This window comes from Trematomus bernacchii, unplaced genomic scaffold (genome assembly GCF_902827165.1).
Source record: "Trematomus bernacchii unplaced genomic scaffold, fTreBer1.1, whole genome shotgun sequence".
Lineage (NCBI taxonomy): Eukaryota > Metazoa > Chordata > Actinopteri > Perciformes > Nototheniidae > Trematomus > Trematomus bernacchii.
The window spans coordinates 5,758,160-5,769,471 of NW_022987564.1; the positions used below are offsets into that span (position 1 = coordinate 5,758,160).

The following is an 11,312-nucleotide window of genomic DNA, read 5'->3' on the forward strand; positions in this document are numbered from 1 at the left end:
CCAATCGGCAAAGACGTCTGTGAAGATGTTGCTAAGCAACCTAAAAATAATCTTAAGGGGATAAAAGGGAGGGTGAGAGAACATAACAGCCTCGCACTGCAGAGCATGGAGGATGGTTAGCATCATGTTTATCACCAGAGAGGAAGCCATGAATCTAGAGCCAAACATGAATTTATTAAATAACATCCACTGTCGGGATGTTTGCCAGAATTTGGGTCCTTTTCTGCATGATTAATGTGCTCTCTGAGTCTCGTACTGATAGCTGACATCGAGGGGGCATGAGGGGTGAATTAAGGGTCCCACAGCCCTTTAGCAGGCCTGACTTGGAGCCAAGGGGCCAAAAACATGACCATCTGTCTGCTAAGACTGTCTCTGCAGGGGGTCTGGACAGATTGGGGAAGATTTCTCCAACATGTCTCTGCATCCAACAGCTGGGCTTAGGGGGTCATGCTCTGCTGAGGTGACGGTGCATGTTTGTGCATGTGAGTAAGAACGTCTGTTTGACAACTCCTTATCCAAATTTTAGCGGCCTTATCAAGAAATCATCCAAAATGATAAATAAACCAGCATTCGGAGAAGCTTCTAAATGACTGAATTCAGCTAACAATTAAGAAATAAGCTTTCAGGAAATTACATTACGACTATATGAAATTACAAATATATGTTGTCCAAGACAAAGGTGGGAGAAGTACTCAGATCTTTCAGTAAACGTAGAAATACTAGATTGTAGGAATGCTCTGTTGCAAGTAAAAGTCCTGTATTTACCAAGTTGAAAAGTTAAAAAGTATTTGAATCAAAATATAATTAAAGTACGAAAGTAGAAGTACTCATTATGCACATTTCAGAATAGGCTACTATCATATGTTTTTAAAATAAATATTGATGCATTTAAGTGTTATCAAAGCAGGTAAAGGTGCAGAATTGTAGTGGGGTGGAAGTAGAAAGTAGCAAAAAATGGAAATACTCAAGTAAACTACAAGTCTCTCAAAATTGTCCTTAAGTACAGTGCTTGAGTAAATGTACTTAGGCTAGTTACTTTTACACCACTGAAAAGCAGCCATTCATCAGCCACTACTTATATAAAAGGAAGACACAGTACAATTCAGTATGTTACTCGAGTAACATCCACAGAAACATCTACTACAGGCGTGTCGCTCATGTTCTGACTCACATCGTGGTTTTGCTTATTTTACTTTACGAGACAACCATCTTTTTCCATCCAGATGTTGAGCCAATGAGGAGCCTCTCTGTTTCCAGAGAAGGAAGGAGGCGGAGGAAGGAATGCTGCAGGATGCTTATTATTATGGCTGTCAAACCCAGTGGCGATTAGATAAAACATCCTTTTTCATGTAAGATTAACGACGATGGTAGGCACCATGTCCGCTGCAGCTGTCGCGGTATGGCTTGGTTCGGGTACGTATCGATTAAAAACTCGGAAATATCCGGGGATTTTCAGTCGTTATGCCTTTGATGCGGTATCCATGCTAGTTAGCTAGCTAGTTAGCATGCCCCTGTTTAGCTACTGTGCTCATTTTTTCCAAGAGGCAGAGGAGGAGACATAAAAAATGGCTAACAGCAGACAGCTGTACCGTTATACAGCTGGAGTTCCTACACAATATACTTTAAAAAATGTGTTTTGAAGTAGAGGATTTGTATAACGTCATACGCTGTGTTGTGTTTTATTCAGCTGTAATTACCTTTGAGAGATAGCCTGTTTCCCTTGGTGCACGCCTGTGTTCATAGACGACCAGGTGTCATATGAATGCCTAATTAGGTGGCTATGCTAGATTAACATTTTAAATTACCCATAATCACCTGGGAATACACATTTGTTGTAGGCAATGATCTGAGTTAGTAGTTTGTTATGTACAATTAAACTAATCCACTTTAATACAACAGCCTTGCAAAAACTATAACCTTTATGAAGTTTATAATGGTAGGGTCATTAATATTGTCAAATGGATTCATACCATAATTTAACGTCCATTTACAATTACAAAATCAGCCTACTATTACAAAAACAACAGATAAAAAAGGATTACACTTGTCTTACTGTAGAAAGACAATTATGTATCATTTTATCTTGTGGTACAACTAACAAATGATTTAATCATCAGGTAATATGTTGATGTTCTTTGACCCTACTTTACTTTTTTTTTAAACTTTCATTTAAAAAAGAAAAGCACCATATCCTCACATTTTAGAAGCTTTTGGTTTCTGAGTACTACCTTTATAGCTGACTATAATACTCATTTTGTAGCAAGGCTGTTGTACTTAATAAACTGGCAACAAACATAATGTGTATACAAACTTGTACCATTCATGCTTTTATTCATTGATCCAATAGTTTTCATTGTGCATGCCTATGATGTCAAACATGACACTTTTCATGAGAGAAATGCCCATAAGGAGCTATCCATGGGCTTGAAGCAGAGAACAGCCCTGGACAGAGATGGTGAGTGGGTGTGTGCAGTGGTGCACTTCACGTGTTGACCCGCTGTCCCCTCCCCCTTCATAACACAGTGACATGCTCAACTGGTTTCCAAATAATACTGGCATTATTGTTTTCAGTTGTCCGCTGTCCCACAGACTTGGCCCACTTTTGCTGTAACACTTTACTGAATTAAAATGTCTAAACCTTGTCCTCGCTAAAAGTAGAGTTTACCCTGAATCATTAACTTTGAGACAAAGGTAAAGTATATCTTCTATTTAACCTGATACTAGTAATTAACTCATTTACGCTTTTTGGAAAAGTCAGTGATTTGCTTACCTTTATAGAGCGCTAGAAGATTGAACTGGCTGTTACATGTCGACTCTAGTCCTAAGCAACATCCTTCTGCCTCTTGTGACACAGACTACTTTCACTTCCAGGTCTGTGTTAAGAACAAAGCTCAAAGTCATAAAGTGCAGAAAAACAAAACTGGTCCAAACAGTAGCAATCCTTGTTGTATGTGCTCTCCTGCTAAACACCAAAGAAGCACATGCATTCCTCCTGACCAAGACAACGTGCGAATATGAAGCTGATTCAACAAAACTAAAGGACATCCCTTCTTTGCCACTTCCTCGGCTAGCTTGAGTCCTCAGTTTGCTAAAGCCATTAAAAGGACAATGATGGTTTATTGCCTTACGCTGCCAATGGTGTTCGTAACTAAGGCGTCACTCCTGGGACGTCAGCCGGTCCAAGGTCAGCCCAGAAAAGAAAAAAAACCTGGTTTACTCCTCCCCACAAGGCAGTTATCTACTAATAAGTGAAAGTGTGTCAGTTTATCAGAATGATGTGCAATGTATAGATATTACTTACATGCCATATGTAGTTTGTAGTGTCTTTTTTTACATTTGTTCTGCATCGAGAGCTAACAGGTTAATCTTCAGTGGAGAGTCCAGTATTAACCTTTAATGAGTAATGTATTATGTTTACTAGGAGTGTTGTAGTCCATTATCTCGAGAAGGCTTGGCACAACGTCAGCCCACTACAATTAAGCAGATCTGATGCTATTAGCAGAGCCTAAGTGTAGCTTAGTTAGTGATCTTAATGGATGGTAAATACTGCAGTTGTAGCTGATGGTAAACCACAGTCCAATAGGATCCTGTAAGTGAGACTGGCCAACACTCGGCTGCCGGCTTGTGTTAGACCTAAACGCTTGTTGTTCAATCGGAGCTTTAATATTGATAGGCCAAAACACATTTCAAATCCCATAGGTCATTTCCTATTCCTGAGACCATTAGGTGAGACCAGGCCATCTGGGCTCTCTTGTATGTCTCATCTGTGGACGTGCCACAAATGTTTACACCGCGTCCAGTTGGTCTCTGAGCAGAACAGAATAGCTGGTACTTGACCTTGACTGGGAGTGTGTGACTGGTCCTTTGTGTGGGGAAGAATTGATGAGGCCCAATGCGTCGGGTGATAGAATCCGAGCGTGTGCATTCAGAGTGGGATCGACTTAAGTCACCGCAGAGGACGCAGTGGTGCGCTGAAACTGAATGAGGTTTTACTCTTGGTCTTTGAATAAACTAGATCCTAATGCCACGTGTGCAGGAGGAGCAGGAAGATATGGTCTGGATTAGTCATGCTCGGGTGCTTCCCTCAATCTGGTTTTAGAAAGAGGTGTGGTGGGTTTTATAACCTCAGGTTTCTCTAAGTAACACCGCATTTATTGGCCTCTAAATGCTATTGATTGTATCTTACTGTGACGGAGCCCTCTGGGATATCAGATAGATGGCTAGTTCATATTCTCTGTTTAAAGCCACACAGATGTAGCACAGTTCAACATACACACAGGACTGTTTTATAACTTCAGCTCATCTGTGCTCTTAGATTGCAGTTAGGCAATTTGGCCTTGTAGATGTGGACTTCCTTAATAATCTGCAGCTTACTGTGCCACCTAATCTTTTATAACCCCTTTGTGCACCCTGGTAATAGATAACGCTTAACAACCAAAGATCACATACTGACTTCCTCTTTTCATGGAGACGGATTAAGATGTAAATCCTGCTCTATTACTCTGTTCAGACGAGACTCTCCTTCGAAATCCACCTCTGTACAAGGAGAGGGCTCACAGAAGAGGCCCTACTTTATGTTAGGGTGCGGGTGACAGTTATGTAGAATATGGTGGTTTGATGCTAATTCAGAAGATGAAGCAGGAGATAAATCTACAATATTTTTCTGTGGAAAGGCACGCATAGCTTTCCCATCTCTTCTTGTATTTGCTTTATGTGACTGGAGTTATATGTCTGCAGGCGAGCAAAGTTCAAATTCTCTTTCACTTCGCTTGCAATTCATACTGTAGCACAGATCTCCATATTTCCTCCCCTCCTCTTGCTATTTTGTCTACTCATTCTTTCTTCTCTTTTTCCTCGTACACTCAGTCTCCCATGGTGATTAAAAAATGGAGTGCCCACCCACTGAGGGAAAGAAAGGGGGGAATAAAAATGAGAAGACAGAAATGCTGCACAAAAAACGCTTGGTGGTTAAAAGAAAACAAGTATTCAAAACAAAAGGAAATTGTAAAAGGGAAAGATGCAAAAAGAAGGAAAGAGCTTTTCAAATAACCTCCAGTCTTACATTGTGTACATATTGTAAAGGGGCTGCCATTTGACTAGAGATGCCCTTCACGAATAAAGACTAAATGTTAGTGCTTGAAATAGAGTGGGGCTGAACAGAGAGCATAATGGAGACAGAGTGGGAGGCAGGCATAAAAACAACTCCGTTCATTTTGAATGATTCTCATTACTGCTGCTTTTTCTCACAGTACCTCTTTGGCCCTGAGGTTTATTGTTCTGGTTTAGCAATTTGTACAAAATCATAGTCTTTCCAGCACCTAATAATTTGGGTTTACACCCTTCACACTTGGCTGTTTCTGTACTGCATCCCTGTGTAAAGTGGATGCATTTACGAAATTAGACAATGCAGAAGCAAGGCAAGAAAAGGAGACAAATCTATCATTGAGCAGAATCGCTTCTCAAAGTGTGAAGTGGTTTGGCAGGTGCTAGTAACCCAAACATTCGCTTCGACTGTTTTCACTTCTATTAACGCCTACACTTCTTTTCTAATTAGTGCTTCTTGCAGATTATTAACGATGAACAAAACACAGAAAAAAGCAAACGTTCTTCTTTCCGAAGCTAATTTCCTTTCTTATTTTGAAATCTACATTTCAGTGTTCACCATCTTGTCGAGATCGCATGCAGACCGTAACGTCTACCCATCTGCAGGAGTGCTGTTCGTCCACGTTCTGGAGAGAGAGTATTTTAAAGGAGAGTTTCCTCCCTACCCAAAAGCAGGTAAAACACCATCACATTCTGCACAGATTATTAGTTTTGACACTTTTAAACATCTTAATGACTAAAACATTTGTACAGTCTAATTGTTGGCACAGTCAGTGTATGAATGCAGCACTGTACTGTCCATTCATCACATTTCACTAGTAGAAAATGCTTACTCAGGCAACCGGATTTCAGCTAATGGGTCTAAATGTACATTACTGAATTGCCGGTGAACCATAACAGAGCCCTGGGTCACCCCTCATTAAACTGCTCTGCCTTCAGGTGATGCCAACAGTGACCCGATCACTTTCAACACCAACCTGAAGGGCTACCCCGACAGGCCGGGCTGGCTGCGCTACATCCAGCGCACGCAGCACAGCGACGGGGTTCTGTACGGCTCCCCCACCGCAGATCACGCCGGCAGGCCCTCCGTCATAGAGGTGGGACGGTGGAGCTCTTTCAAAGTGGAAAAGAGAAAAGATGGAGGGATTTGTGTTTCTGTTTTATATGTGAAGGGAGGAAAAGTGTTTTCACAACTCGAAAGCATTACATTTGAAGAATTTGACTTTGAAATGTAAGACAGTATCACACATTTGTAGTCAAGGCACATACATAAAGGTAATTGAGTAGTAACAAATTGAATTGAGCACAGCCGATTTAGCAGTAGAACAGTGCAATGTTGCGCTTTGAGTCTTTAACATAAATTCCTTTATGTTTTCTTATGCTTTCTTTGTCCCCCATAAGCTACTCTAGAAATAATTTTCCCAAAAGGCTTAGCGTTCCTAGTGGCACATGTGCCTCTATACGAGGGTCTCAGTTGGGTACAGAGCCTGCATAGGGTCTCTAGCTCAGCTTCGTCCACAGGGCGGCTGCCATATAAGCTGCACTGATCTGGGCTTAAACGTTCACCCCTGTGTGTCGCAGATTACAGCCTACAACCGACGCACTTTCGAGACGGCACGGCACAACTTGGTCATAAACATCATGGGCACAGAAGGTAAGAGGCGCCAGCAGGGGGGCTTAGAGCAAACACAGATCAGACTGCAACTCCTCTGATTAAATCCTCAGGGCACACTCAGTGCTAGAATCTTCCCAGAGGAGAAAATGTGGCCTTTGATTACTTCTGTCAACAAGAACTAATCAAAGAACATATAGTATTGATCAACTCATGTGTTCCATAGAAACAGTACAACTCCCTAAGTCTGCCTTAGACCTTGTGGCAAGAATATTTGAAATCTAAATATATAAATAACCATAAGTTGGTTATAATTAACCAGTATTAGATATTGTGGATTCTTTAAACACACAGTCCTGCTATGGTGCAACATTAACAATTGTCATTACGGTACGGCTATAGTCAACAGCCGTTTCTTTTTTCGCCCGCGTGGCTGCACCCAACATCTGTTTTGTTTGCACCACGGCTGGTTGACCGGTCGCGCTACATGCAGTACACAATATGATCTGAATTGGTTGAACGCTAAGCAGATGTTCGCGCCGCTAACGTGAAATCACTCGTCCTTTTCTGTGATGTCATGTGCCATCTGGCCCCAGACGGAAGCCAAATCGTATGCACAGTGTAGCAGACACACCAGCGTCTGCGGGTGAAGTCATTAAGTATTTATGATGTCTTAGTCAGCAGAACACCTCTCTTGCTGCCCTCCTGTCTTCTCTCTCCGTCGTCTCACTACCATTCACCTTAATCACCCTTTTCTCTGAGACTCTCTTCTTCTTCTTCATCCCCCTGTTGAAGAGTTCCCCCTGCCCTACCAGGCGGAGTTTTACATCAAAAACATGAACGTGGAGGAGATGCTGGCCAGTGAGGTGCTGGGGGACTTTCTGGGAGCAGTGAAGAACATCTGGCAGCCTGACCGCCTCAACGCCATCAACATCACCTCGGCACTAGACCGAGGGGGCCGCGTGCCCCTGCCCATCAACAACCTCAAGGAAGGGTGAGGGTTTTTAGGGTTTGGCTGGACCTGTATTCAAGTTTTTAATACTGGAATAAAGCTGATGCAGGAACGGCTAGATAAGATTTTCTTTCAAGGCTAATTTTATAGCACTTTGCACTACGTTTTTATTGTAAAAGTGCAGGATTAGTGCTTTTAGGTATAATACCTCTTGATTACATACAGTAAGCATTAGGTTTCTCCACCTCTTCACATCTCTCGATCAAACAGATTTCTTATATTTTCCGCCCACTCAAAACATACTTGTGTTTTATTTAATTGCGGCCCTGGGGATCCACAGTTCTCTGTGAATTAGATGAGTACACTTGCCATCAGCGCTAACAGATACTGTCAGTGTGTGTTCTGAGGGGAATAGCCCACATGAATTGCCATAAGTTGTGCAACAAAAATTCATGCTGACGGTTTAAGAAGATGAAAGCATACTGTATATAAGAGCGCTCAGTGGAGGAGAAATTCTTTGACTATATATCAAGCCAGCATAATAATGTAAAACGACGCTCCATCTTCTCCTCTCACGCTTTGTATTTCCCTGTCTCCTCCCCAGAGTGTATGTGATGGTTGGTGCTGATGTGGCCTTCTCGTCCTGCCTGCGGGAGGTGGAGAGCCCCCACAACCAGCTGCGCTGCAGTCAGGAGATGGAGCCCTCCATCAGCTGTGACAAGAAGTTCAGAGCTCAGTTTGACATTGACTGGTGTAAGATCTCTCTGGTGAGGATTGGACAGATTTCCCTGAATTTAAAATCTTAAATCCTGAGGCCCGAGGGAAATGCTGAATTAACTTCACCTTATTTCTTCAGGTTGACATCAACAGAGTATTCCCGGTATATATAACCCGTCCCGAGCCGGGCAACGGGATCCTGCCTGAATTTGGGTTGTACGACCCCCCCTCTGAGACTCTGATGAGCCGGAACTACTTTTCAGACTTCCTTATCACGCTGGCTGTTCCCTCCGCCGTGGCAGTAGTCCTCCTCTTCATCCTCGGCTACACTATGTGCTGCCGTCGGGAAGGGTTGTAAGTGTGCTTGGTCTTCTTTTATGCACCAGACACTCCGACAAACATTTGGGGAAAGCACAGAAACTGTTCAAAAGAGCTATATGATAATCAAATGGAAAAACAGGATGCATATAGTAGGACATTTAGATAAAAGCAATAATCTGGACTGGAATTGCAGCTTGTCATAACCATACTTTTCTATTAAGTTCTCCATGAATATCTGTCGCAGCTTTTTGTTATTTCCATCATGTACATCTTGATGTTTTGAAGCAGAGCCATGACATCGATAGCCATTCATCCACGATCAATCCTGTCATCATTCTCCATCATTTACAGGCCGGGAGAGACGTTCCCCCTCAATGTTCCACGCCCCCATCACCATTTCCACTCTTTCTTTACCCAAGCGTCCATTCACTTGTGTGTAGATGTCTCTTTAACTATCAATATTAGTATTTAATTCATCCATTTTGTTTTGTTTCTAGGGAAAAAAGAAACATGCAAACACCAGAGTAAGTGTTTTAAGTCTCCTGTGTTTTTCTTTATTTTGGATCTGTTTCTGTCCCCCCCTCTATCTCTCTTTGGTTTGCAGCTTTGTCATCTATGTTGTCATTGAACGCTTCCTCATGACCATTCATGTGCTCATCTGTGTGTTGACATCCATTCATCCAACGGGCTGCTCAAAATGAATAGTAATTCAGTAACAATAGCTTGAAAAAAAACTTACATCTTGAAGACTAAGAACATATTTTGAGGTCAGAGAAGTTAGGAGGTAAGGGAGGTTGTATTGCTGTTGCGCATGCATGAGTTGAGTGCAGAGCTCCCCATAGCAGATTCAAATTGATTGCATATCAACATATTTGAAATGGGTTTCAGATGACACCAACAACACAAGCTACAAAATATGTAAACTCCACTGCCTCTCCCCTCTCCAGCATCCAGCTGGTTCACCACAACTCCATCCAGAAGTCGTCCAAGGAGCTGCGGAGCATGTCTAAGAACAGGGAGATCTCCTGGCCCCTCTCCACCCTGCCCGTCTTCAACCCAGTGAGCGGCGAGGTGGTGCCGCCCCTCCACCCCGACAACTATGAGACCACCAGCATGCCCCTCATGCAGACGCAGACGTGAGTTAAAGGAGGCTTTGGTTTGTCTGGAGGGAAATGCACGTGTGGTTTCAGCATGTGAATGAATAAACTATGCACACATGCACCTGCGCTTATTAGCAGTCACGCAGATGTATGGCTTATACAAGTCGTTATATAGGGGGAATATTTAAGTAAAAACAATACCATTATATATTGTCTAATCTTGTTTTGTGTGCCTCTCACAGTGCCTTGTTTACAGCTAAAGCTGCAACAGGCCTTTAGGAAATACGACTAGAGCTTAAGAGGTTCAAGCTGTCCCATGATATTTCCTAATGGGCTTGAAAAATGTGCTAATATAAGTACAGCACATGATACTAAAGGCTCTTGTGCTGTATGGGAATGTCTGTCTGTTGATCACAATGTCGTTGTTATAATTTCAGGAATCTGCAAAACCAGATTACGATACCACAGCAACGGCCATCAGGTTAGTAACAACCTTTGTAGAGAAAGAAATATGCCTCACTCCATCTGTAACGTGCTATGGTAATATTTAATAGTTCATAATATTAAATAACTAATAATTCAGAACAAGGGTTTAACTAGTTTACATTTGGGTGTTCTGACGTCTTTTACATTGGATAAGGTGACACCATATAGACAATAATATAAATGCATTCTTTGGAGTTTGTGGTTACTTAGCTGTTTTCTCTTATCAGCCTGACCTTAGACTATCTCTCGCCTGCATCCGTGTTAAAATACAATACATTTGGACATGGATTATTAAGAGCAAATCATTTTTGCTACGGCTCCGTAAGAAATCAGGCTGGAGAGCTTTTCCTCTTGTGTCGTGGCGCTGAGAAATCCGAACATTTGGAGTGTGAGCGCCCTCCTGTGTGCACGGTGTTCAGCTGCATGACAGACCTCACTAACCTGCTGCTCTCTCTGTTCACTGCTAACAAAGGAGATAATTATGTCATGTCAACATTTCGAAGGCTGGAGGTAGGTGCTGCAGTCTGTTTTTTCAGCTCATCTCTTCTGCTTAAAAAGACTAACAGCTTTCTTTAAATAAACGTTACTGTTCGTTAGCCAATAAAAGTTGTATAAAGCAAATCTGTATTCGTTCCAGGTAAATGGTATTCCTGAGGAGAGAAAGGTGGCCGAAGCACTGAATTTGTGACCAGAGACAACGGTGTTTGATTTCATATACATATATATATCTTTGTTTTTTTCTAACATTTGTGCCAATCTGCATGCCCCAGAAGTGTCTTTATTGTCCACTTACACTTTGAGGAGTGGGTGTGACAGATCAAAATAGCGTAGCGATTTCTAAAGTACATTTGAATATTTTGAAATAATGTATTTGTAAATGTTAAGACTATGTTTAATTAAAACTTGCTTTGCACAATAGACCTCTCAGAGGAAAAGGGAGTTTTACATAGCAATGCTTTAGTTGTCATGTTATAATATGTATCATGTGTCACATGATAACAATAAATCCTTTGAAATCATT

The 11,312-nt window shown here is 41.9% G+C and overlaps 2 protein-coding genes across 4 annotated transcripts in view; one reads left to right on the forward strand and one right to left on the reverse strand.

Moving 5' to 3' along the window:
• Window positions 1-3,211, reverse strand: part of ppp1r9a (protein phosphatase 1, regulatory subunit 9A) — a 50,585-nt gene extending 47,374 nt beyond the window's left edge. Inside the window, exon 1 of the mRNA XM_034125051.1 lies at window positions 2,771-3,211. The gene's annotated coding sequence lies outside the window, so the exon portion shown is untranslated. The remainder of the gene's footprint in view (window positions 1-2,770) is intronic.
• Window positions 1,250-11,310, forward strand: sgce (sarcoglycan, epsilon). Of its 3 annotated transcripts, XM_034125059.1 has the most exons (12): window positions 1,251-1,413; window positions 5,656-5,778; window positions 6,043-6,200; window positions 6,685-6,757; window positions 7,511-7,709; window positions 8,272-8,434; window positions 8,524-8,738; window positions 9,203-9,229; window positions 9,653-9,841; window positions 10,243-10,286; window positions 10,764-10,801; window positions 10,929-11,310. In XM_034125059.1, the coding sequence occupies exons 1-12, from the start codon at window positions 1,365-1,367 to the stop codon at window positions 10,977-10,979; spliced, it is 1,329 nt and encodes a 442-aa protein (XP_033980950.1). In that variant the 5' UTR covers window positions 1,251-1,364; the 3' UTR covers window positions 10,980-11,310. The 3 variants fall into 3 exon arrangements, with proteins under 3 accessions (XP_033980951.1, XP_033980950.1, XP_033980952.1); XM_034125060.1 differs by lacking the exon at window positions 9,203-9,229 and having other exon boundaries at window positions 1,250-1,413; XM_034125061.1 differs by lacking the exon at window positions 10,764-10,801 and having other exon boundaries at window positions 10,929-11,174.
• Window positions 11,311-11,312: the final 2 nt, after the last annotated feature.

Bases quoted from the DNA above. Each gene is read 5' to 3' on its own strand.
- sgce (XM_034125059.1), top strand. From the start codon at position 1,365: ATGGTAGGCACCATGTCCGCTGCAGCTGTCGCGGTATGGCTTGGTTCG. The intron at 9,842-10,242 runs GTGAGTTAAAGG...TTATAATTTCAG, and splicing joins CCCCTCATGCAGACGCAGAC to GAATCTGCAAAACCAGATTA. The intron at 10,287-10,763 runs GTTAGTAACAAC...CTGCTAACAAAG, and splicing joins ACCACAGCAACGGCCATCAG to GAGATAATTATGTCATGTCA.